The sequence below is a fragment of the Lissotriton helveticus genome, chromosome 4_1 (assembly GCF_964261635.1).
Source record: "Lissotriton helveticus chromosome 4_1, aLisHel1.1, whole genome shotgun sequence".
Classification (NCBI taxonomy): Eukaryota; Metazoa; Chordata; class Amphibia; order Caudata; family Salamandridae; genus Lissotriton; species Lissotriton helveticus.
This window is the reverse complement of record NC_136063.1, coordinates 1,088,534,138-1,088,561,677: the sequence shown is the minus strand read 5'-3', so window position 1 is coordinate 1,088,561,677 and position 27,540 is coordinate 1,088,534,138. Positions and strand designations below refer to the sequence as shown.

Sequence of the window (27,540 nt, the reverse complement as noted above, 5' to 3'; positions counted from 1 at the left end):
CTAGCGTCCGGCAATATCCAACGCCGCTCCTGACTGGCGGCCGCCATTTATGCCGTGAACGGCCTGCGCATGCGTCGCGCACAGCCTTCTGGGTAGGGTAGTTTTTTGCGGCGCGGCGGTGACGCTGCCTGCTCCGAGCGCCGCCGGTCGAAAGGGGCAGGCTCGGGAAGGCAGCTGTTGCAACCCCTGTTCGGTGCGCCTTGCGTCCGGGTGGCAGAACCAGGTACGGGGGGGGGGGTCTTGGGGTGCGAACCTGACAGGCGGTCAGAGAACCTGCCAGGTGTTCAACAATCAGGGATATGCCCTGATGTTCCAGCCATGTCCAGAGGCAGAGGGCCTCTTGACATAGGGTCCACGACCCCACCCGCAGTACCACGTGGTAGTGGTGTTGTTCGTGAACAACATCTGCACCACTCTTCCCCGGACAGAGGGAAGGAATGCTTTCAGAGCAAGACCAATCGCCTGCAGCTCCAGAAGGTTGATGTGGAGCCTGGACTCGGCCGGAGACCAGAGTCCTCTGATCTCCGCCTATGCCATATGGCCGTCCTATCCAGAAGCGGTGCATTGGTCACCACCGTGAATTCTGGCTGAAGTAGTGAGAGGGACCTTCTGTTGACCCAATGCTTGTTCGTAAGCCACCACTGGAATTGATGTGCAATGCCTGTGAGATCTGGATGCAATTGGACAGATTCCCCTGATGTTGCGCCCATTGGAATTTCAGGTCCCACTGCAGAGCACGCACATGCTACCTAGCATGATCCACCAGCAGGATGCAGGAGGCCATCAGGCCTGGAAACCCAGGATAAGGGCTGAAAGATCGGAATCATAGCCCGAATATCCTGGATTCGCTGCTCGGGAGGACAGACCCGAAACCGCGTCGTATCCAGAAACGCTCCTACGAAGAGGAGCTTCTGTGAGGGAATCAGGTGCTACTTAGGCACACTGATAGAGAACCCCAGCAAATGCAGGAGGTCAGCCGTAGTCTGGAGGTGGGAAACGACTGCCTGAAGATAGGGGAAGACTTAAACCCCTGATCTGCGCAAGTGAGCTGCGACCCTTGCCATCACTTTCGTGAACACCAGAGGGGCGCTGGTAAGGCCGCAAGTAGCGCCGGTTGGCCGGCAGGGCAGGAATGTGAAAATAGGCGATCTGCAAGTCCAGGGTTACCATCCAGTCTCCAGGGTCGAGGGCAGACAAGACCTGAGCCAACGTCAACATGTTGAAATTCTCTTTCTGGAGGAAGCGATTGGCGCTCCTGAGGTCCAAGATAGGACGCAGGCCCTTGTCCTTCTTCGGTAAAAGAAAGTAGTGGGAATAACCACCACAACCTACTCCTGGGACAGGAATGCACTTGGCCAAGAGAGCCGCAACTTCCTGCTGGAGAAGCCCAAGTGATCCTCCGACATGCGATGGTAATGAGGTGGCATGGCTGGAGGGGTAGTCTCGAAGGGGAGGGAGTAGCCCCTTCGGGCTATCTTTAAAACCCACCTGTCCGACGTGATGGTGCGCCAGTGAGGGAGGTGATGGCAGATCCTGCCACCTACTGACGATTGATGGGTCTGGAAGGTCGGACTAGGAGGGTTTGGAGGCAGAAGCAGAAGAAAACAAGTTACTTACCTGTAACTTTGGTTCCCCAGTATTGGTAACTTTCATAGATTCCCATGCTTTGTATCATTCCCCATCGTTGGAATGGGACCCTCTGTAAATAAAAAAACATCATATAACCATAGGTACAAAAGAGAAAATCAGGCCTAGGCCTCATCTCATTTTGTAGCATATCAACCTCTTTGTGTAAAATAGCCCAAACTTTCTGTAACAACCAATCAGAACAGCCTCACCCCATAGAAATTTCCTGAGTGCGCCTCAGCCTCAGATTTTATTAGCCGTTGTGCAAACAGCCACTATCCTTGTAAAGAGGCTGAGCTTTCCCAGGTGAGGAGGGTGGGCGCATGGGAATCTATGAAAGTTACCAATACTGGGGCACCAAAGTTACAGGTAAGTAACTTGTTTTCTTACCCCAGTATTGGAACATTCATAGATTCCCATGCTTTGTATCAGAGTAGCTAGCAGTAAGCCATAAAAGCACATTTTGTTACATGAATCTCATGACATGACAATAGAGCTATGCTCCTAGGAAACAAATCATAAAATGTTACCATAAAAAGAACATAATAGCTGATACAAAATGTGATATACAGGAAGGAGGGATTGTAGGGAAAGCTCACCTCTTATTGAAAAAGATTCCTGAGGACTGCTTGACCAACAGCAGCGTCATCCTTCACTGTAGACTCTAGGCAGTAGTGTCTTGTGAAGGTATGTGTACTGCTCCACGTTGCTGCCCTGCAGATGTCCTTTATATGGACTCCAGAAAATAGAGCCACCGAAGATGCCACTGGTCTTGTTGAATGGGCTCGGACTTTCTTTTCAAGTGGTTTGCCTGCTCCTTGATGGCAGAACTGAATAGCACTGGAGATCCAGCGGAAAATGCTGGCTTTGGTTAGCGGAAATCCCTTCCGCGGGGCGCTGTAAGCCACGAACAGTTGTGAGGATTTCCTAAAAGATTTTGTGCGCTCTAAATAGAACTTTAAACACTGTTGAACGTCCAAAGAATGCAAGGATCTCTCCGCTGGAGAAGTAGGTCACGGAAAAAATGACTTTAAAATTAATGGTTCATTCAGATGGAATTCAGACGGCGCCTTTGGGATGAACCTTGGATTTGTTCGAAGGATCATGACATCCCGCTTGAACTGAAGGAAAGGTACCACTATAGACAGCGCCTGAAGCTCACTAACCCTCCTGGCAGATGTCAATGCCAACAGAAGAGCTAGTTTCCAAGATAGGAATTTAAGGTCCGTTTTGTGGATGGGTTCAAACGGAGCTTTCATTAGCTGAGCTAACACCAAATTAAGCTGCCAAAGGGGCGGCGGAGGACGGACTGGAGGATACATCCGAAACAGGCCTTTTAATAACTGCTTGACAATCCTAGCGGACCAAAGAGACGGACCTGAAGATGTCCGCCTGAATCTTGAGATGGCCGCCAGATATATTTTCAAAGAAGAATGTGCCAATCCAGATTTAGCCATCAACAGGAAGTATGGGAACACCGGATGTGGAGCTTAAGTATAAGGGTGAAGATGTTGCGTCTGACACCATATGCAGAATCTTTTCCATTTTGCTTTATACGTCTTGTTCGTACTTGGAGCTCGAGCCTGAGACAAGACGTCCCTACACTCCTTGGGGAGGTTCAGATCTCGGAACTCCCTGTATTCAGGAGCCACACTGCCAAGTGAAGCGAGCTCGGGTCCGGATGGAGTACTTGACCCCGAGACCTCGACAACAGGGAAGGAATCTGCCGCAGGCGAATGGGATGATCCTGAGAGAGCAGGAGGAGCTCCGTGTACCAAAACTGCCGGGGCCACGCTGGTGCAATCAAGATCATTCTGCACGGTTCCGCCTTGATCTTCCTGATTAACCTCAGGATTAAAGGTATCGGAGGAAAAGCGTAAAAGAATGCGCCGTACCAGGCAATCGAAAGCGCGTTCCGTAAGGACCCCGGATGGTGATCCCTGCTTGCATAGAACCGGCATTTGGTGTTCTCCGGAGTCGCAAACAGGTCTATGCTCGGGGTCCCCCAGATTGAAAACACCTCCTCCAGAATGGTTTGGTCTAATTCCCATTCGTGGTTGATCGAATTCTGATGACTTAGCGCATCCGCTCGTACATTGAGCGAACCTGCAAGGTGTTCTGCAGTCAGAGCAATCTTGTGAAGAATCGCCCAATACCAAATTAGTTGAGCTTCTTTGGATAGAGTCGGAGATCTTGTTCCCCCCTGCTTGTTGATATAGAGCATGGCCGTCGTGTTGTCCGTCCGGACCAGCACTGAATGATTCCGAATCCGTGGCAGAAAAGCCTGAAAGGCTAATCGGATGGCCTTGAGCTCCAACAGGTTGATGTGGCACTGGCGCTGACCTGGATCCCAATGCCCACTGACTTGGAGGTCCTGGAGCACCGCTCCCCAGCCTTCCAATAAGGCGTCCGTGGTGAGAACCATGGGGGTCGGAGGAAGCAGGACAGTCAAACCCTCCGCGATGTTGCTTTTCACTAACCACCATTTGCATGCCTCTTGTATCTCTGGCGTCACAGTAATCTTGTCGTCGAAATAGCCCTCTGCTTGGTACCATTGTTTGTCGAGTTGTTCTTGCAGAGGCCGCATCCGCAGCCTGCAATGTGGAATTAATGGTATGCAGGATGAAATCGATCCGAGCAAGGACTTGTAGAGCCGAACTGTTATGGATTTCTTTTGTAGCAAGTGGCGAGACGAAAGCATCAAGTTGTTTTGACGTACTTCTGTTGGATACGCCTTGCAGAGTGTCGTGTCCAAAATTGCCCCTAGAAACCTTGTGGACCTTGACGGTTGAAGAACTGACTTGTTCTTGTTGATCTGAAGGCCCAGGCGATCGAACAATTGAATGCATGTTGCAATGGCTTTGGAAGTTTCCTGGAAAGATGGAGCTTTGACTAGCCAGTCGTCCAGGTAGGAAAAAACACTCCAGAGATTGCTTCCTGAGGAAGGCTGCTACTGGAGCCAACACCTTGGTGAATATCCTCGGAGCAGACCGGAGACCAAAAGGAAGTACTTTGAATTGGAAATGGCTCTTGCCTACTGTGAATCGCAAGTATTGCCTGTGAGCTGGGTGGATCGGCACGTGGAAATAAGCATCCTCTAAATCCAGAGTCGCCATATAGTCCCCTGGATCTAGCAGGCGAAGAATATCCTGGAGAGTGACCATCCTGGAAGATAGTTTGATGAGATAAGTGTTGAGCTCTCGTAGATCTAATATGGGGCGCCATGTTTCGGTCGTCTTGCGAACCACGAAGAACCTGGAATAAAACCCTCTCCCCCTCTATGCGAGAGAGGTACAGGCTCTATCGTGCCCTTGATAAAAAGCTGGTGGGCTTCGAGATGTAGCAATTTCAGATGTTTCGTTTGACTGTCGCCTGGAGCTCTGGTTGGAGGTAGATTTTGAAACTCCAACGTATGGCCACACTGAACAATATTCAGGACCCACTGGTCCGATGTTATAATTCTCCAGCTGTCTAAACAACGTGAAATCCTGCCCCCACTGTTATCGGTGGGGCAGGAACAGTAGTAAGAGCCGTGAGGCCGCTATTTCCTCTTGGAATTGTCTCTTCCTTGACGAGTGTGACGTCCTCTCTGCGGTTGACAAGAGAAAGACGCCGACTGGCCCTGGCGTTGATTTGAATACTGTTGTTGGTATGATTGGGAGGATTGCGATGAATATCTCTGCTGGTTGCCACCTCTATAAGAGGAGAAACCTCTGCCCCTCGCACCTCTAAAGGGCACCTTACGATAATTCAACGATCCTAAGGATTTTGCCGTGTCCGTATCCTTCTTAATGCTTTGAAGGGCGTCATCCACATGCTTTCCGAAAAGCATTTCCCCATTGAATGGCAAGTCCAAGATCTTGTCTGGACTTCCTGGCGAAACCAGGTCGCCCGCAACCAGCCCTGACGTCGTAGCACAGCTGATCCAGCCAGAGCACGAAAAGCCGTAGACGCTATGTCCATAGCACAATCTATCACCTCTGACGAGGATCTCTCGCCTTCCAACAACACCTTCCTGGCTTCCTTCTTTGTTGATTCCGGAAGCTGTTCCACAAACGGTGATAGATCGCACCACATCTGGTGATCATACCTGCCCAGGATGGCCAAAGCATTGGCAGCAAGAACCAGGATGCTGGCCATAGAGGAGAATCTCTTCCCTACATTGTCCAAGCGCCTTCCTTCATTGTCCGGAGGCGTAGTAAGAGGCGTAGAAGGATTTTTCGATTTGCTTTGTGCCGCTTGAGATATGACAGAATCCGGTTTAGGTTGTCCCAGAAGACATGCAATTACTGCCTTCCGGTGTAGTTCTGAAAATTCTGGACTCGAGAATTCAACTTTGTCGTAGCACGACGATTTTTATATCAAAAGACCAAGAATGGCTAGTACACTATGTACAAGCATTTTCGTCATATTCGAGTGACAATTTCACCTCGAAATAGCCATTTCCGTCCTAAAACCCTTGGCTTCCATTTTGTGTACGGCAGCCATTTTGTGAGTTGCCCTCACATAGGCAGATGAATTAAGCCAAATTCGATTCCAAAGGACACGTACACCTTAATTGACTTCCCTGTGACCTAGGCAAGTTGGAACCATTGCCCCAGGCCAAACCTGTTTGGTCAGTTCCTCTCCCAGTGGCCGAGCGAGATAGCATCAAGGCACAGCCTACCATAAACCCTTTTCATCGCGCACACACACTCTGCCTAATCTTGCTCACACCTGGCCCTGCTCTTTTCTCTCTTACTTGTTTTATGATGAGGAGGTGCCCGTTTTTATTGGGGGTCCACCGATATCTGATGGAAATGTTGGGCCTTGCCGGGTAATTTGTTGTGGGCTGGACGAACTGAAATATGGGCTTGTCATCATGACTCTGCTTTTTCTGTTTTTCCTTTGTAATGAAAATATGTGAATAGTATGCTGTAAATCTAGGAATGTTTGCCTGGAGCTTAATATTTTGTATAAAAAGAGAAGCCTGACTTTGTAAATTTGAGCAGTCTCCTGAGAACATACACCCCGTGTTGTTGTACTTCCAGGACGCCTGTTACTTGGTTGCAGCCAATAAAATCGATCCTTGACTTCACCTAGAAGACTGAGTTTCTGTGGTCTAAATCAGGAAAGTACTCGAGGTCTTTGGGTGTGTACCCTGACACCACTGGGTTACCGGTTCGGTACCGGTTCTGAAAAACCCAGTACCTCAGTTGGCTCCCAACGTTGGGCGATACCAGCGGTACCGGTCCAAGCCAGAGGTTCGTGAGGAGCTTCGTGTGAAAATTCTGGAGGAAGGCCAACCACTTCATCGACCCCTGCATGTCGACGTGGTCCGAAAGTCTTTGCTGCGAGGTTCCCCGCTTCCCGACGGCTACGAAGGACTGCTGCCCTGGCTATCGCCCTGATTTGGACCCTTGAAGTTTGGTAGAGCGAAACGCTAAGACGAGTCTTCTGGGGACTTCATCGATATCTCAGTTAAGTATAAGTGGAGCGTCTCCCAGTCCTTAGTTGGTTCTTAGTTTTGGGTATCCTTTGGGATCACTTTGTTTGGAACTTGCAAGCGCCAAAGTCGAAGGACTCGTGTATTCACGAGAAATATCATAATCGATAATCCTTTGAAGTTTGAAGCTAGACTAGAGAGCGAAGATGCCTGGCCTTAGCAGACTTGGAAATTTGTTTTGTCTTGGTTGTAATAATAGGGACTCCCGATTGGAGGACTCGTGTCCGGTTCCTCCGATTGGAACTCCAACATATGAATTGTATGTGAAACATGGAGTAGGCCCCATCACATACAATGAAGTGTGGATAAAATACACCAGAAAAGATGGTGTTTTAAAATGGCCCCAATATGGTAGCTTTGATACGGAAATCCTAGATAACCTTGAAGTTAAACTCTTCAAGAAGAAAGCCCGGCCGGCAATGTTTGACTCTTTCCGACTATGGCGTAAGGAGGCCAAACAGAAGGAAATTAAATTAGCAAAGAGAAATAAGAGAGAAAGGGGTATCTCGATAATGCAAGCTGCTATGCAGTATAAAGACAATGAAGAAGAACAGATGAGTGAGCAGTTGCACAGGCAACGTAAAATGGTGATTGATAAATGCTATCCAGTTTTGCCACCTCTTCAGCAAGATGCGACAAAAAAGCTTGAAAAAGATCCGTTAATGGCGCATTTGTTAAGTTCGCCACCCCCCTATGCGCAAAATGCTACAGCACCTCCGCAACCTGTGGTTGTTATGCCTCCTGTTCCTCCACAGCACCCACCAGCTATTCTTCAGCTGGCTCCTGCTCCTCCGGTGCAGCCTCCTCAAGGGCCACCGGCTTTTACATCTGCTCTGCCTATACTCCCTACAGCTTTGACTACTGTATCGACTACCACTCCTGGTATTCCTACTGACACTGCCTCTGCCTCTGCCTCGTCTCACCCTGATTTTCCGCTTGGCTTTTCATCGACTTCTCCTTCTGTTCGTCAGAGAGTGACTAGCACTTTTAATAGTATTTTATATCCTTTCTTTGGAGCGGCAAGTCCGGCTCCTGTCTCTGAGCGTACACAGTTGCATAGTCAACTGCCTGATTCTAGGGAAAAGGAAACGTTAAATGATTTGGCACATAGATGGATGACTGACCTGACAAGATATGGTCTAGAGTCTGTTATGGATGTCTTCTATCAGTGGGACGCATCGAAGCAGAGATACGTTTTTGAGAAAATGTGTGCTTTTCTGTGTGAAGATTTAGAGGAAAATGATTTGGACTCTAACCCGCCCGAGTTGAGTCATGTACGGTTCGAATTTTCAAAAGGCACAATGGTGGGTTCAGATGTTGAGAAAGCAGTTGCGATGTTGTTGTCGCTTAGGACTGAAGGTGTTTCTAAGTCGTTGTTTGAGTCTGATTCTTCCGTGAAGAAGAAGGTGAGACAATATCCCATGAGAGAAGTTCCTCTGGTATGGAAGGAAGCAGTACAGGCTGATGTAGGTCTTGGTATTGTAGCTGCACCAACACACTTTCAGCGTGTGTGGGTACATGTTCCATGGAAGCGAGCTGAAGTTTTGGCCCTTAAACAGACATTGCCTGATCCCCGTAAGAATCCTGCAGGGTATTACAAGGAACTGTCACAGACTGCAGGTTCATGCATTATGAATTTAGCCGACATCGATATGTTGTTTGGGAACGTTGTTCCACAGCCTTTATGGGGAAAGATTCGTCATACAGATCATGATCAGGAGTTAGGTGACTCATGGGCTAATATTACTGCTGTAGATGCCCGACAAGTTGGTGGTGCTAAACCTGAGCCTTTAGTAGCAGAACTCCCTGGTAGGATCATTGATTACATGAAAACTATAATGCCTGCCATGCGAGTAAATTGGGATAAATTGTCTGCGTGCAAGCAGAAGAAAGATGAAACGGTCCCAGATTTCTTCACCAGGTTTGAAGAAACATTTGTCGACCACAGTGGTCAAGATATGAGTACAGAAGGTGGTCAGCGGTTGTTCGTCGATAAATTCGTGCACAATCTGCTTCCAGAGTTGTGTAAGAAGTTGAAGGATTCGGAGAGTTCTTGGGCAGTTTCCTCTTCAGCACAGATATTGGCTACTGCACAGTATTATGAAAATAGAGACAAAGACGAGAAAGATAGAGCAGAAAAGAAAACTAAAGAGTTGAAAACGAAGGTTTTGTTACAGCAAGCGTATCCGCCACGTGGTGGTAGTGGCCAGAATAATGGTGGTCAGAATAACTATCAGAATAATTATCAGCAACCTCAAAAGTTTCAAAGACAAAGAGTAGAGTATACTCAGCCACGTGTTCCTGTAGGTCCCAACCAGTGTTCGTATTGCAAGGAAGAGGGTCATTTTAAGTATAGTTGCCCTATTCTGTTACAGCGCGCAAATGGTGTTTCAAACACAAGAGGTAGAGGTGTTCAGCAAGCGCCTAGAGGTAGAGGACGTGGAAACGTCCCCCAAAACACACGTCCCCTTCCACCTCAAAATTCTATGAATAGTTTTGATCCGCAGAATAACACGTCTGGTAGGACAGCTCAGTACTATGCTGATGATTACTATGCAGAAGATGAGCATATGGAAGGTAATGATTGCTAGGACAGTCATAGACAAAGAGAGGGAGTTATTTCAGTTCCAGTAGATCAGAGTGGACCCTACGTTCAGGTGATTACATCAGGTGTGTCAGAACCTTTTCTTTTGGATACTGGTGCTACAAAGAGTTCTATTATGCACTCAAAACTCCCTGGCGCACCTTTGTCTGGCGAAATGAATGTTTCTGTAGGTTTTTCTGGCGCCCCGGTTAGGACCTCGATTTCTAGTCCTATGTCCCTTTCTGTTGGTCCTTGTCAATTCGAAGCACCCCTTATTCTGACAACAGGTTGTGGTGAAAACTTGTTGGGATTGGATCTGTTGAAAAGATTGTATGCGACTTTGTATTGTTCTCCCTCGGGAGTACAGCTTACACTGGGTAAGAAAGTGGTTTCTCCAATGTATTTTTCAAGGGATAAACTTCCAACAGAATTGTCGTTTCTTCCTGATATTCTTTGGGCTACTGGTCCTAATGATATGGGTCTTTTAGAAATAACACCATATGTTGTAACATTGAAAGCCAATGTTAAAATGCCACGAATTCCCCAATACAAAATCTCTAGTGAAGGTGAAAAAGCGTTGTTAGCGATCGTTTACGATCTGATTGAAAAAGATGTGATTGAAGAGACAAGAGGCAACGTTTGCAATAGCCCTGTTCTGCCTGTTTTGAAATGAACTGACCCTTCTCAGCCACCAGTTTACAGATGTGTGATTGATCTGAGAGAGGTCAATAAAATAGTTGTGCCACAATTTCCAGTTGTTCCTGATATCACTGCCCTATTGACTATGATTCCAGCTTTTGCCACCTGGTTTTCAGTAATTGACCTGAAGAATGCTTTCTTCAGCATCCCGATTGCCGAGGAGAGTAGAGATATTTTTGGCTTCAGTTTAGGAGGACGAAGCTTCCGCTTTAAACGCGCTCCCCATGGCTACTGTGAAAGTCCATCAATATATAGTCAAGCTCTAAAGACACTGCTTGATACGATTGTTTTACCTGATGGTGCTACTCTTGTAGAGTACGTTGATGATTTGCTTGTTGCTGCAGATACTGAGTAAATCTGTAAAGAAGCCACGTTGTCATTGTTGCGTCATCTGTGTGAATTGCATCACAAGGTGTCACTTTCAAAATTACAATATTGTCGACAAGAAGTGACCTACTTAGGTCATCTCTTATCGAAGGAGGGAAGGAAACTGACCCCAGAAAGAATTCAGGCAATAGCGAAATTGAGTGTGCCAAGAACACAGAGAGAAGTGCGTGCTTTCTTGGGTATTACATCGTACTGTAGACAGTGGATACCAAATTTTTCGTTGATAGCCAAACCCTTGGTGGCATTAACGTGTAAAGATACACCCAATCCCATTCCTTGGTCTGAAGAGTGTCAGAAAAGTTTTTCTGAATTGCGCACAGCATTATGTTCGGCTCCTGTGTTGGGTACCCCCAACTACAGTAAGCCCTTTACATTGTATGTCCGTGAGAAAGAAGGTTGTGCATTGTCAGTGTTGACACAGTTGTTTGGAGACAAACAGCGTCCATGCGCGTATTTTTCGTCGACTTTGGATCCGGTAGCTAAAGCATTGCCGAGTTGTTTAAGAGCAACAGAGGCAGCAGCTGTTTCTATTCGACAGTCTGCTGGCTTAGTAATGAATAATATGCTAGTCGTAATGGTCCCGCATGCAGTAGACACGTTGTTAAACAGAACCAAGACACAGCACTTAACTAGTGCTCGATTGTCAGGTTACGAGTTAACATTGTTAGCAAGTCACGTGCATATAAAAAGATGCAGCACTCTCAACCCACCTACATTGCTGCCAGTTGTAGAGGAATTAGATGCTTCTTAACAGCATGATTGTTTTCTTAGAACAGAAGAAGAAACGAAAGGGAGAATAGATCTCCGGGATACTCCTCTTGCTGAGTGTGATGGTACATTATGGGTGGATGGTTCATGTTTCAAGCTTCCGAATGGTGATACGACTGCAGCCTATGCTGTCACGACTTTACATACAATTGTTGAAGCTGCACGTATCCCACATAATTCAGCTCAAGCAGCAGAGTTGATTGCACTCACAAGAGCATGTGTGTTGTCGAAAGGAATGAAAGTGAACATCTACACCGACAGCCAGTATGCGTTTGGTGTGGCTCACAGTTTGACGATTGTGGAAAGAACGTGGGTTCCTGACTTCGCATGGAGCTAAGATTCAGCATGGTCAGTTGGTGAATGAGCTTCTTGAATCACTGACCTTGCCTCTAAAAGTTGCGATTGTGAAATGTAGTGCTCACAAGAAAGTGACTGATGATGTTGGTCGTGGAAATGCATTTGCTGACGAAATCGCGAAAGAAACTGCAAGGAATGTGATGAGCCGAATATATGTTGCAGGCCCTGCAAGATGGGTTGGTGATGTTGGAATGTGTGAAGACACGATAGAGAGTGTGAAGTCTATTCAAGCTGAGGCTACAGAGAAAGAGTTGAGCATGTGGAGAGAAAGTACGGGTAGAATGGATGCAAATGGTTGTTGGATTGAATTGTCAGAGCATCAGAGATGGTTGTTGCCCGATGCGTACGTGCTTGCAGTGGTTACAATGGCTCATGGAATGGCTCACATCAGCGTGAAAGGGATTTGCAAGTTGTTGGCTCCAGTATGGCAAAATGCAGGAATTCCTAAGTGTGCAGAGAATGTGGTCAAGAATTGCATGGTGTGTCTGAAACACAATCCTGGTAGGGGAACCCCAACTCCAGCTGGACATTTTGCGCCTCCTACGTATCCGCTTGAGGTTTTGCAGCTAGATTTCATCCACATGGAGAGGTGCAACAACTTAAAATACGTACTCGTTGTTTGTGCCTTCTCAAGATGGGTAGAAGCACATCCCTTAAAGGACAATACAGCCTTGTCCACAGCGAAAGCCCTTGTGAAAGAATTCTTCCCTAGATTTGGAATGCCTAGAATGGTCTGGAGTGACAATGGGAGTGAATTTGTGGGTCGAGTAATGAAGAAAGTATGTGAAGGGCTAGGCATTCAACAGAAGTTCCACGCTGCAAATCACCCCCAATCAGCTGGACTAGTAGAATGCTACAATGGCACGCTTAAGTTAAAACTGGCCAAAATTCAAGCGAGCACAGGTCTTAAAAGGCCTGACGCTCTCCCTTTAGCACTCCTATCCACCAGAATGACTGTGCATTCGCGAGTGGGACTTAGTCCATATGAAATAGTTTTCGGCCGCCCGGCCAACATATGGGGAGTGCCAAGGCCTACAAAGTTGAGTGAAATCGAACACCCTGTTTTGCTTGATTATTTGTACGAATTGACGGCTAAATTGTGTGTTTTACACCAGCAGGTGCATGATACCCTGCCTCCGGTCTCTGAAACTCCAGGTCATCCCATCAACCCTGGATCCTGGGTTCTCGTGAAGAACTTCCAGCGAACCAAGAACGACCAGCCCAGGTGGACCGGACCGCACCTCGTCGTCCTTTCCACAAGATCAGCTGTTCGAGTGGAAGGGAAGAAAAACTGGATCCACGGGATCCACTGCAAGAGGATCCCTTTGCCTCTGCCGTACGACCGGTGGGTCCAGGAGGGTATCGCTGACTCAGAGACTGAAACCGTGCCTCGTTTTTTTTCTGCCTTTCAGTGCACGTGTAAAAGGAACAATTACTGAACAAGAGAGTGATAACATTTTGCAACCAGCTGTATCACCATCAGTTCGATTGGACATTACATAACCTGAACTCTTGTTCCGAAACCATACAATACCAGGAAAACAACGATATAATTTGAGGCCGAGAAATACGAACTAATAAAAGTGTTTTTTTTCCTCCAAGTACTATTTTTGAAAGTGCAGCTCTCCCATCTGAGAAACTTGCTTATTTTTGTTTTTTCGAACCGCCATCTGGGTTCCGCTGCTAAGGCCGCGATTGCTCAAAGTCTTTGGGGTGCAGCTGACGACGTTAGGTCGACAGTTCTGGTTGGTCTAAGGGAGTTGCCCTAGACTGACAGAAGCATTCCTTAGCAGAATCAACCTCCCATCGCGGGCAGCATTGTATAGAGGATGGAGTTTTTCGAGATGGAGAGACCTGCCAAGGAAATGAACTTTAAAAACAGAATATGTATGTATGATGACAAAGAAGAGCTTTTTGATATTGTGCATTTTTAGGTTATTCAGTGCGATGATATTTTTAATAGGATATGTTTTATTTTATTTTCGAGTAACATTTGCACACACTACATCGCCTACACCTCCTCCTCCTACTGTTTCCTCCCATTCTTTCCAGCCCCTTCCTGAACATGAATCCGCTAGAAGGTTGGAGTTTATTAACAACTCCTTTGTTCAGCTCTTGCACCAACACCAACTTGTAATGAACACGACTAACTGTTGGGTGTGTGGTCTTATGCCTCACACAACGGATAAAGGTATCCCTTATCTGGTCCTGCCTTTCAGCCATAATGGTTCTGTGTGGGCATACAGAACAATGTTCATATACGCACGTGAAGTCCACCCCCTACGTTCTGTAAAAGACAATCCTAAGAATAGTGCTCTGGTTAAGGGTACAGTCGACATGATTAAAGAAGATATTTCTTATGAAACTACGCCCGAAGATGAGACACTTGCATACATAGGATGGAACGTGACCGGATATGGAGTTACTCCGAGTGAGAAACAGCAAGTTAAGAGATCTTCCCCGATTTGGATTGTACCCCATCAGGTTCACCTGTGTCTGCAAGGTACTGGCAAGAATCCCAGAGCTCAGCTAGGGAAGAGTATCTGTACTGAGACATATGTTTTTGGGTCTCAGACTTCCCCTGCGTTCTTAGCAGCTAAGGGTACATATTTCAAATGCCATGATGGAGCCTATACATGGTTGCCCCCTGACTTTTCAGGGACATGTTTTGTTTCTTTCCTGTTGCCTCCCACCTACACAGCAGCGGCAGATTACCACAAGACAAGGGTAGTTAGAGGTGTCTTGAGTAAAGAAGACACTGCAGGACAGGAATTTGGGGACTTCGTAAAGGGTTTTCTGCCGTTCTGGGGACCAATGGTTAACAGCAGGAACATAAGGCAATTGACAAAGGTGGTTGAGTCCACCGTAATTGAAACTGCTGGTGCCCTTAGTAACTTGACTGCTGAGCTCCAGTCGGATCGTCTTATGACTCTTCAGAACAGGGTCGCATTAGATGTCATACTTGCAGACCGAGGTGGGGTATGTAAATTGATCCAATCGAGTTGCTGTGTTTTCATTCCAGATAACGCTCCAACAGTGTACCAGGCCATTTCCAAACTGCATAAGATTTCCGAATCTATTAATGTGGATAAAGGAGATTGGTCTTTAATGGGATGGTTCTGGGAACTGATATCCGGCTGGGGATGGAAAATTCTGATGGTCATTGGGATGGTCTTAGCCATTCTTTTCCTGTTCTGTCTGTGCGTGCAGTGTGCTCCTGCAATATGTGGCCTCTGTGCTACATCATGTGTAAGGAAACCTGTATCAAGAGACGAACTAAGTAATAGAATGATGTTACAGCAACATCTCAATGACTTTAGGAATATAGATCTGGACTCAGATTAGCATAAGATTAGGTTAAAATGCCTATGTAAGGGCAAAAGGAGGATTTGTAGTTCTGAAAATTCTGGACTCGAGAATTAAACTTTGTCGTAGCACAACGATTTTTATATCAAAAGACCGAGAATGGCTAGTACACTATGTACAAGCATTTTCGTCATATTCGAGTGACAATTTCACCTCGAAATAGTCATTTCCGTCCTAAAACCCTTGGCTTCCATTTTGTGTATGGCAGCCATTTTGTGAGTTGCCCTCACATAGGCAGATGAATTAAGCCAAATTCGATTCCAAAGGACACGTACACCTTAATTGACTTCCCTGTGACCTAGGCAAGTTGGAACCATTGCCCCAGGCCAAACCTGTTTGGTCAGTTCCTCTCCCAGTGGCCGAGCGAGATAGCATCAAGGCACAGCCTACCATAAACCCTTTTCATCGCACACACACCCTGCCTAATCTTGCTCACACCTGGCCCAGCTCTTTTCTCTCTTACTTGTTTTATGATGAGGAGGTACCCGTTTTTATTGGGGGTCCACCGATATCTGATGGAAATGTTGGGCCTTGCCGGGTAATTTGTTGTGGGCTGGACGAACTGAAATATGGGCTTGTCATCATGACTCTGCTTTTTCTGTTTTTCCTTTGTAATGAAAATATGTGAATAGTATGCTGTAAATCTAGCAATGTTTGCCTGGAGCTTAATATTTTGTATAAAAAGAGACGCCTGACTTTGTAAATTTGAGCAGTCTCCTGAGAACATACACCCCGTGTAGTTGTACTTCCAGGACGCCTGTTACTTGGTTGCAGCCAATAAAATCGATCCTTGACTTCACCTAGAAGACTGAGTTTCTGTGGTCTAAATCAGGAAAGTACTCGAGGTCTTTGGGTGTGTACCCTGACACCACTGGGTTACCGGGTCTGAAAAACCCAGTACCTCACCGGCGCCTTATATTTCTTCTCCAGACGGGGCAGAACAGGAATGACTGTAGCTGGATTTTGCATTATTTTTACCCCCTCGGACCATACATGTTCTATTATAGGTATAGAACGGACTGACCTCTTGTAGGGTTATTTAAAGTCATAGAGGAAGCAGTCTGTCAGCACCTTCGTGATCAGCAGACCAAATCTTTTAGATGCCCTCTCCATGAGGTTATGGAAAACCCCAATGTCAGCAGGTGGTGAGGTAGCCGAATCCTGTCCTACCACATCCGGATCTTGAGGACCACTATCATCATAATCCAAATCTGGATCATGCGTAGGTTCTTCCCGAACATCTTCATCAGAAGAAACATTATCCACAACGTCTTGGGTTTCCTCTCTGGGTTCCGGTTCCACCATCCGTGGGGTCACCGTTGTCACAATGATTGCAGGAGCAAGAGGTCTAACAGGAGAAGGAGGCCGCTCCTGCTGTATTGTAGGTTGAGAAGGAAACCTATTTCTATAATCTTGCATCATCAACTGCAAATCCGATACTAGAGAGGACGGCATGGCCACCATGTCCTGTCTGAAGGTTTGAGGAGGTCCACCTTGCTGGACATATTGGTGTTCGTAATATTCTTCAGTGTCTGTATCCTGACACTTCACATTTAAGTCAGAGTGACTGTAGGCATCCCCATAAGGATTATCATCCTCTTCGTCATCAGACTCCTCATCCAACAGCATAGTAGGAGGCAAAGGTGCTACTCGCCTAGGAGAAGTCAACTCCGGCGTTATTTGCTGCTTTTTCATGGAATTGTGGATTTTTTGAATCGTCGACGACCTCGTCGACGCAGTCGTTGACGACGGAATCGTCGTCGATGGAATCATTGACGGAACCGTCGACGGAGGGATTGATCTCGACGGTGGATTGATAGTCGACGACATTGTCGACGAACTCGTCGTCATCGACATTGCAGCAGACACCGTCAGCGTCGTCGTAGTCCTCGTCGTCGAAGCAGCCGTCGACACCACTCTCGTCGTCATCATCGTCGACGTCGAGATGACAGCCATCGTCGACAAGCAGGAAGGCACCTTAAACGTCATCGAAGTCATCATCGTCGACGCAGCCACCGTCGACGGTCCAGTCGACGGAGCCACCTGAGAAGACAGGCTTTTCTGAGAAGTCGTCGACGTACCTGCTGATTTCGTCATCGACGCACGCTGCTTTTCGTCAGGCTTTCCATCCTGAGAGACAACAGCCAGTGTCTTGCTCTCCTTCGCCTTATGGGATGGTTGAGAAGGAACAGAAGTATCATTTTTCACCTTCTTGGCTGTGTCCACCTCAGCAGCCTGTCCCAGCCTCTCCTTTTCACCTCGGTGAGGAGATTTAATGGGACTAGCCCTCTCAGACCTATCAGAGATCTTATGATGGGCTTGGACAGGGGCCCCAGAAGAAGTAGAGGGAGGAGACCTACCCCTCTTTCTGGATTTTCTGGGGGATGTAGCCGATGAAGAGTCCTCCTCATCCGAAGACAGCACCTCCTTCCGTGACTTCATTTTCTGTAGCCAAGTCAACAATCGGCCCTCCCTGTCTCTCAATGTTTTTGTAGAAAAAGTTCTACAGATCTTGCAATCAGTGGCCTTGTGGTCTGGATACAGGCAATAGATACAGTCATCATGCTTGTCCTCCACAAAAGTCTCTTTTTGGCACAGGTAGCGCAGGCCCTGAACAAAGCCTTCTTCTCCTTGTCAGACATTGTAGTTTGAAGAATAAAATTGTAGAAGAATCAAGTAGTAAAGAAAGAAACTGAGCAGAGCTCAGTGGAGACTCCCTAGCACAACGTGCGGTAGACAAATCTGAGGCTCTGAGGCTCTCTCAGGAAGGTTCTATGGGGTGAGGCTGTTCTGATTGGTTGTTGCAGAAAGTTTGGGCTCTTTTACACAAAGAGGTTGATATGCTACAAAATTAGATGAGGCCTAGACCTGATTTTCTCTATTGTACCTATGGTTATGATATTTTTTTTATTTACCGAGGCTCCCATTCCGACGACGGGGAATGATACAAAGCATGGGAATCTATCAAAGTTCCAATACTGGGGTAAGGGGGGTTGGTGGGCTGGCCCACTCGCTGGCCCCAGAACCACAGCGATGGTACCCACGTTCCCGGCCGCGTCTGTGGCCCTCGGAGGTGACGTAGGGGGTCACCCCATCCGTAGCCACGAAAGGGGCGAAAAGCAGACTGCGCAGGGTGAGTGGAGAGGCCCAAGGACTTGGCCGTAGCCCGTGAGTTCTTGAAAAGCTCTAGGGCGTGGTCTGCTTTGTCACCAAAAAGGCGATGGCCAGCAAAGGGCATGTCCGAAAGAGCGCTCTGGACATCCCAAGAAAAGCCAGTGGATCTCATCCAGGCGTAGCGTCGAAGGGCTAACGACATGGAAATCGTCCTGGCTAGAGATTCAACAGTATCCAGCCCACAGCGGATAGTAAACTTTGCTGCATCTCTCCCAGCGGCAACGGCCTGGGAGAGGACGGCCCGGGCCTCCTCCAGACACTGAGGCAGCACCTGCGCAACCGTATCCCACACAGAGTGAGAATAACGTCCCAATAGACATGCAGTGTTTACGGACCGCATCCCAAGCTGGCGGAAGAGAAAACCTTCTTCCCAAGATGATCCAGCTACTTGGATTCCCTATCGGGTGGTGCGTTAGGGAATGCGCTCTTGGAAGTAGAGGCTTAGACCACCAAGCTCTAAGGAGTGGGGTGTTGGGAGAGGAAAGTGGGGTCGCCCGGGGCCGGGCGGTGGCTTCGAGCAACAATCCTATCCACTGGAGTACCGTGTTGGGCCTGGACCAAGTGCCCAAAAGGATGTCTGCCAGGGCTTCATTGAAGGGACGCAGGGGATCCGAGGACTCGCTGCCGGCTATAGCACCTTCGTCAGGAGGTTTGTCCTGACTGACATCGTAGGAAGGTAAATTGTCCTCAGCACACCGAAAAGCCATTAAGCTTATTAAAATGCACGTTGTGAGCAACAAAGAAACACAGTTGAGTGAAGTCTCGTGACTTTCTTTCTTTTCAAGTTCTTCAGACAGCCGGCACGTGTTTCGTCGTAAACAGGACAAAACTCCCACGACTTTATCAAGGATATCAGGATTCGTGCATCCAGTATGGTGAGTGTTCCTACTCCAGACGTCGCTCCTCGTGTCTCCCCGAGTACAGGGCATGGTAAAGGACTGCACGCCTCTGCCGTAAATATAACGGCTCCCAGTAAGAATCTTCTTACTGCCAGCCGTTACCTTTATGGCAGTGGCTTGCAGTCCTTTACCATGCCCTGTAATCAGGGAGTAGGAACACTCATCATACCGGATGCACGAATCCGGGTATCGGGACGCATTTGGATACCTTGGTCTTTCCGCAACATAGTGAGACGTCACGAGTAACAGAAACCCTTTTAGTGGGTTGGAAATATCACCACAAAATTAATTTCACTCCAAGAAAGACATAGCCTTGATAAAGTCGTAGGAGTTTTGCACCGTTTGCGACAAAACACGTGTTGGCTGTCTGAAGAACTTGATAATAAAAGAAAGAAAATCCCGAGACTTCAGTCAACTGTGTTTAATTGTTGCTCACAACGTGCATTTTAATAAGCTTAATGACTGTTTGCGTGTGATCAGGACAATTTACCTTTGTATTCTTTGGCTAAGGCCTATATCTTGGGGGGAGCGAGGGGGGAGATCAGTGGTGATCCTCACCTTACAGCACCGTTACCACTAATAACAAATTGACACATATTTTGATGATAATCTCCTGAGTGGCTCCATTATTCCTATACCCAACGACTGCTCTGCAATTGTCATGACACCGTAGGAAGCTCGAGGTTAAGAGCCTCTGGCGCCCTACGCAACACCACTGTGTAAGACGGTCCCTCCTCTGTAGCCACGGTAGGAGGAGACAACATGCCCAGGTCTGGGGAGGTATCCAGACCACTAGCATCCCCCAGGTCCTCTCTCCAGTCCTGTTTGTATTCTAACTGTTCTGATAATGGGTCTCCAGACCCCTCGTAGTCTTCCTCACCCTCCTCTGGCTGCTGAAAATGGCCAGGGTGGAACACAGGGGAAAAAGCACCAGACGGTGCCGGATCCGATTTCCGGTCCGGCTCAGTTACAACGTCGGGCTGGAAGCCGAGGTCGGCGAAGGCTGGGGGTATAGATGGCGTCAGCAGCGGATGTGAAGCCGGTGGAGTCGTCACAAGGTCGACCGGCGCCGATCCGGATCCAGGCATGGATCATTGGAGGCCCGGAGCCGCCAGCAGGGAAGGCCTAGGGCCCCCAACAAAGTCCACGGGCCAAGAGGCACGGCAGCAAAATGGGGCTGCCCAAAGATGGAATGCATGGCTTCGTAAAACTGACAAAGCTGGGCAGGGGTTGCTCCGGGCTTCAACTTAACTGACCCTGAGTGCGAAGACTTAAAAGAGTGATGATGAAGGCTCTGCGACCAGTCGCTGGACCTCCCTCGTGACCGGGACCTCGAGCGGCACGGTGCAGACTGCCGGCGCTCAAGAAGTTTTCGGGACCGCTCCCGCAAAGCCTTCGGAGCCATGGACCGCGAGTCGGAGCACGACTTGGGGCTGTGGTCGCACTCCAGGCAAAAGAGGCACACGCACTGCGGATCCGTCACAGACATCAGTAGGTTACAGGAACCACAAGCCTTGTATCCGGGCATCCCTACGTGCACCAAGAGTTATCCGGACTCAAAAGGCAACGACGAGAGTTGCAAAAAGTTCAGTCAAACAGTGACTGGAGGTACCGCGCTGGCTGGCGCTGAAAAAGAAATAACTGACAGCGCGCGAGGGCGGCGACTAAGTTGCTACAACCGCGGAGACGACCAACGCCACTGCTGATGAAAAACTTTCCAGATCCAGACTGACGCTTGGGGGTAATTCCAAGGTAAGGAATATATATTTCTTTCAGATAGCCTCGCAATAGTGAAAAATGAAATTGGCAGTATTTCACTATCAGGACATGCCACACACATCAGGGCATGTCCTATCTTTCACATACAATGCACCCTGCCCACAGGGGTACTTTGGGCCTACCTTAGGGGTGACTAATATGTAAAAAAGGGAAGGTTTAGGGACTGGCAAGTGTGTGCACTTGCCAAGTCGACATGGCAATCCCGGACAGCACACAGGCGCTGCAATGGCAGGCCCGAGTCACATTTTACAACCTGCTTCTGTGGGTGGCACAATCAGTGCTGCAAGCCCTCCAGGAGCATTTGATTTATAGGCCCTGGGCGCGCACACAGTGCACTGTACTAGGGTCTGACAAGTAAATCAAATAAGCCAATCATGGAATCACTAATCCATAACAATAATTTGCAAAGGGAGCACTTGCACTTAGGCACTGAACAGCAGTGGCAAAGTGCCCAAAGCATCTAGACCAGCAAAAATGGAGTAACACACAGCAAAACACAGGAGGTAAAGGCAAAAAATGGAAGGGAGACCCACGCAATGATGCCAGGTCTAACAGCAGCATTACTTGCAGAACGGGTTGAAAATCTTGGTTATGTAACAAAGAATGGGGTAATTATCTTACTTGTTCGCCCCAAAAAATTAAACTTAAAAGTGAAAATAAAAGGTGGCCTATTAAACCATTACTCTGTGAAAATAAAACCTGTATTCAAACATTAATTTTTACAGTTCAAAGATCCAATGCCGTATGATTACTCGGGTACAGCCCAACTAACTTGACGATTATTTTACTATTGTTTCACAGATACCTTGTTACAATAACTTTGCAGATTTAGAATAAATCTGCTTTTTTAGGTCGAGCCTAGAGCCAGCGCGCATGCGCTGCTCTGCGAGGCTTATCGTAGAAGAGTAGGTGAACAGAAGCTCCGCCCATTCTCAGCCCACATTTGCAATTGGCTTGTGTTATTGTCCGAAATGCTGGCTTCTGATTTGTAGATAGGCTTATTAGTCTCTCCTTATTACCGCCTCCTCTTCATTTGTCACCTCCCATGTCGACTGGCCCCTTAACTTCGGTTGTTACATGGTATGTGTTTTTTAGACTGTGAGCACTATTTTTGTTAATGAGGTTTTCTCCCACTGCAGGCACGATGTGCTTTAATGCCTTCTTCCCCCCGCCTGCCCTCCCTCCCGCTGTCCGTGCCTTCTCCCCCCCTCCCCCTGCCTCCCTCCCGTTGTTGTGATGCCGATCATTTGCAATGCAATAGGTCTTGCATAAATGCAAGACCAGTTGCATTGCAAATGCTTGTTAAATTTAGGCACGGTTTGACACTGCATCTCACTGCACAAGTATAACCCTTTTGTGCTTTGATCCTGATTAAATACCTGTCTGTTACCTTCTGGATACAAAAAGGCAAAAACCATACGCTGAACTGCAAAGTTTGATTTCCTATTCATTACCACTGTGTGATTGTTGTGCCCTCGGGGAAGTACATGATGAACCATTCAAGGCTTCAATGATGGCACCTTGCCACAGTCAACAAAGGTATTCCACAAATTACTCGTCGCAGCTGGATAAGTCTATTGGTCTTAGGTTTCGCACATCAACCAAATGCTCCTTTTCAACTAAATTCAGCCATCCCCTGCACACATATAACTTGTTTACAGAGCTCATTCCCTGTATACCCTTGGGGTCCACAGTACCCTCTGAACACTGGTGAGCTGCAATAATCAACACATAACCATGTGAAGCACTGAGGGAGGAAAAGGTTTTAGAAAAGGTAGCAATTTATAACTGCTTATTATGCTTCTTGACATTTGGAATCCCACAAATTTAATACTGTATTTTCTGACGCGAAAAACAAAGGATATAAAGATACACTTACACCCATAGGCTTGTAGATTATGTTGTCACCGCTAAATCTCTCCGGTTTAGAAACACTCCTAGATTGTGAAACAAACAACGTTTTATTAGAATGCGCATTGAAGCAACGACGACACAATTAATATATATATATAAATTAAAACACTTACTGAAACTAAAATATGTATTATTTACTTTGAGGCTACCTCAGCACAGGGACTACACTGAGCTATAACATTATCTTGATTCAGTGACTGCGTCTAGACACATTGACAACAGATGAGAACAGCCAGCACACAATACCAGAGAGCCCCTTCTCCTAGAATTGGACCCCAGTTTCAGGAAAGGACAAGAGAAGTGTTTCGAATCCAGTCAGGCATCAACTAGCATCCAAAATAAATATATTGATCCAATGTCTAGGGCTTCAAGACGATCATCATATAATGTCTTATTTTCAGTTCTATGTAGGTCTCATTTACAGTTTAATAACTTGATTTATTCATCTGTAAGCATATCCATCATCATCCTGCAATGTCCATTTCTCAAGTCTTTAAATGATCAGATTCCAGTCTTGATATGAATTATGGGTTTATGTGGGTAGGCAAAATCGGGCAGAGTCTGACTGAGCTACTTGGCCATAACCCTATAGAGACAAAAATGATGTTGAAGGAACTGACTACCCAAAAGATCTCACAGGTCTACCACAGCCTAGTGGTCAAGTCCAAAAACACATTCAGCACTTCAAGGGCAGCCTGGAATGGAGATCTGGGACCACTGACAGAATACTATAGTAGTGAGGTACTCACCTCTCCAGGGAGGTTGCAACAGCCTCTCAATTTTGGCTGATACAACTCAAATATTTGCATGAAGTCTATTTCATGTGGGAACATTTTTGGAAAATGGGGACAACAGAATCACTAAAGGGCCTGAGATGCGGTACATAAAAGGGGGACTTTCCACAGCCAGTATGGGCTTGGTCGAGGTGTTATTGCCCTTCTGGGAGGGAATGCATGCAGGCCTGGGACAGACACCAGGGTGAGACTACCTAGAGATCCTAAATTTGCTCTACTACACGTCACCACAGATACAGATAGCAAGAGGTTCCAGGCGTCCCTGATTTGGCTGGGGCTAGTTGTTGCTAAGAGGGATATCACCACCCCATCAGGTGTAGCACGCACTATATAAATGCATACCGTTTCCCCTCTTCTATCCCTCCACTATCCTTCTGAATCCAAATAACTGACTAACATATCCACCACTCAAAATACTTTCATATTTCACAAAACTAATTCAGCACTAATCCTTTGTGAGTTCCGTAGTGGCGTGCTACTCGCCGAAAAAGTGCTACGACGCCTCGTCAGGGTAGGAAGCGCTATATAAATGCAATTACAATACAATAACAATACATACACAGGGCCTTGAGGAACTAAACTCCCCGGGTGTAGAGGCATTAAAGTAGGACCTAGAAGTATGCATGAGCCACAAAAGTTCCATTTCTGCAGCCAAGGAATGCCCACAGAAAGACACTAACATTTTGGCCGACTGGTCCCTTTACAGGGGAATTCCAATGGAGAGACTGGATGCTCCTTTTTCCTATCTGGATGAGGAAATTCAAACAGGTTATGGGATTGCAACCAACTCGAGGAGGGTGGTGGAGGTAGCTGAAACACCTTATGAACACTCAGATCCACTATTGAACTGTTCCTGGTCACGGGCAAAGCTGGCCCCTACTGTAACGATGTCCTTCTACAACAGTATGTTCTGTTCTCAATGTACATGTCTGTGTTGCATCTAATAAAATGTGATATAAAAACCAACTATTGGGCCGAGTAGATTGTGGGTCATCCTGTTCATGTGAGCCGGGTACCGGGAGTGCATTAGATACTCTACAACTAGGGGGTGGCCTGAGCTAGAGACGAGAGTGTGGAGGACTGCCACCCGCAGGACTGCAGCACTGCCTTTGCGAGGGCTGGTGGGGCCTCCAGAGTCGTGGGAAAAGCCACAAGGAGCCAGGGACTACTGTTGGTGTGCAGGGGCCCGAGGCTCAGACTGGCCTCGTTGGAGGGCACCTTTGGAATATGGGGCTTGGGGGCACTACTCCCCAGTCTGACCTGGCCCACACTTTTTGTTTTTGTCCCCCTCCTCCTCCTCCTCCTCCTCCTCCTCCATTGACTTGGTGGGGCCCGTCGCAGCTGAAGTGACACTGGACTTCAGGTTGTCCTGGATCCCTGCTGCAGGTTGCCCACAGTGCCCTGGGCTCGGTGGGTGGGGCTGTCTTGAACTGTTTGCCGGGAGCAGAGGCACCTGCTGCTTCCCCACCTGGGCTGTGCAGGGTAGCTGGCTGGACATGGGGGCAGAGCCTATTCTGGATTCTGTAGTGGGCACCATCGTTGCTGCTCTGCACCTGCCCTCAGTCACCACTAAGGGACACCACCTGCTTGGCTTTCTCTCCACCTCAGCGTTACACTGGGGTCTCACTGGGGCCAGCTCGACTAGGGGGGCCTGGGGATGCGATGCTGCTGAGGCCATAAGACTCTTGTCAGGGAAGGACATCTCTGCTCCCCGTGGTCTTCACACAGCTGGCTACTTGATGCCCTTGAGTGAACACTGATTCCCTGGCTGCTTGTGCTTCCCCTCAGGGTAAGCAGGCCACAGGTGGCCGAGTGAGTCCACCTCTCCTCCATTCGGAGTGTCTTGGCAAAGATGGGTTGTGATACGCTTCCTTCCGGGCCCGACAAAGATTGACCAGTTTACTAAGCACCCCTCCAGTGCTTCTGGGGCCACTGGCGGGGCCCAGGGAGCCCACACTCTGACCTCACCACTATCCTTCAGGCAATCCAGGACTCGAGAGGCAGTCTAGATTAAAACGGGTGAGGTGCAACTTAATGTTCCATTATTGCAATAGGACCTCCAAAATGTTGCCGGCTGTTAGAATTGGGGGTCTCTGGTTGGCGCAAGTATTCACTTGTGACAAGCAGGGACCCTCTCCTCTAAGTCAGGGCGAAGGATGACCCCTTAGAATTACCCTTGCTCACCCTCTAGGCGCGTGTTGTGAGCCGCCAAGGCTATTCTCCAGGCGTTTCAGAGTTAAGCATTTGTAATAACACACACAGTAAATGTACCAATCCCCCCGTCAAATGGACACCAGGCTGTAGATATGTAAAAATACGTTCTCTTTATATAAAAATATATATATGCAGGTAAGACTTATCACAAGACCAATATAACGATTCAGTTTGGGCCACAAGATTGTTAAATAGGCAAGCGTTTCTTCTCAGTTATAGTTCAAAAATGTTTCTTCTTAGCCTTTTTTTCCTTCAACACAGTCCTCTCAGTTCTTTGGTAGTTTTTAAACGGATTATGTACGTTTCCACCCCTCTAGGACCTTAGGGACTTGGTCCTGCACTTCGTAGCGCTTCGTGGCGCCTCGGACGGGTGAAATCCCGGCCCACTTCCAATTCTCACGCTTCTCGCGTGAGCCGAGGTTTGCGACTTACCGCTTCCAGCAATGAAGCGTACGGGGCCGTTTACCAAAGTTATGCGCGCTGCTACCCAGAGGCGTGGAGGATCGAGTGCGCTTGGGAGAGGCGCTGCGGAGCACGTCAGGCTGAGCCGGGCTTCGGGTGCGATCAAGGGAAGCGCTCAGTCGTGCCTGGGGGAGGGGGGGGGGACAGACATAACTGGACCTTAGAAGAGACGCACAGGGCAACGGGGAAAGAAGAACGTCGAGGGCCCCGAGCCCGAGACAGCCCTGTGCGTGAAAGGGGTCGGTACGGCTGGCAGTGTTTTCCGGTTCTCACGGCACACTCCACGAGTGTGCGGCGGTCCCGGAGAGTGCTAGGGGATCTGGTCAAAGGCGGACGATCTCCGTGAGGCAGGGCGCGGCACGGGAGCCCTCAGTATGGACGGTACCGAGGGGTGGGTCCCCTTCAAAATGCGGCGCGGCCTCTCCTGGGACGAAAAGGGCAAAGCGGGGCGGCCGGGTGCAATGACATGCACGGGCGGCCGTCCAGGCTGTAGGCTGCTCTCAAGTCCCGGATTCCGGCAGGAGGGGCGAACACGCGCTCAGGCACTCCAGTAGCAGACGGGGGTAGAGGAGCGGCCGGCCTTAGCCCGGGGGCAGAGAGTGACTCTGAACAGAGCGAGGCTCTCAAGGGCAAGAGGGCAGGCTGGCTCCCGGGTACCACGGCCCTAGGAGGGGGCAGACTTCACCTCCGGCGGGAGGAAATACTCAGCCTCAGATATCAGACGAGCCAAAGCACAGGAGAATCCACTAATCCTGGGGTTCCGATCAGGGGGCAAGCTCAGTCAAGCCCTTGGAAAAAGTTTCTAGCACAAGTCAGCAAAGTCTTTTCATAAAGTCTTCTCCTCTCCTTCCTCAGCAAGGCAGACAGCAGGCCAGTCCTTCCAGCTTCTTCTTCTCCTTTTAGTTGGGCAGAGGTTCGTTGTGGGAAACAGGATTCTGATTTGCAAGGGGCAGGGCTTCTACTTTTATACAGCATTTAATTTGTTCTTGCAGGCCAGGGGGGCCTCTGCATAACTTCTTTCAGTCTCTGAGC

The 27,540-nt window shown here is 48.1% G+C and overlaps 1 protein-coding gene across 1 annotated transcript in view; it reads right to left on the bottom strand.

Moving 5' to 3' along the window:
- ERP44 (endoplasmic reticulum protein 44) overlaps positions 1-27,540 on the bottom strand; it is a 552,790-nt gene that overhangs the window by 314,195 nt on the left and 211,055 nt on the right. Inside the window, exon 7 of the mRNA XM_078687681.1 lies at positions 23,004-23,061. Coding sequence (XP_078543807.1) covers positions 23,004-23,061 — 58 coding nt within the window. The remainder of the gene's footprint in view (positions 1-23,003; positions 23,062-27,540) is intronic.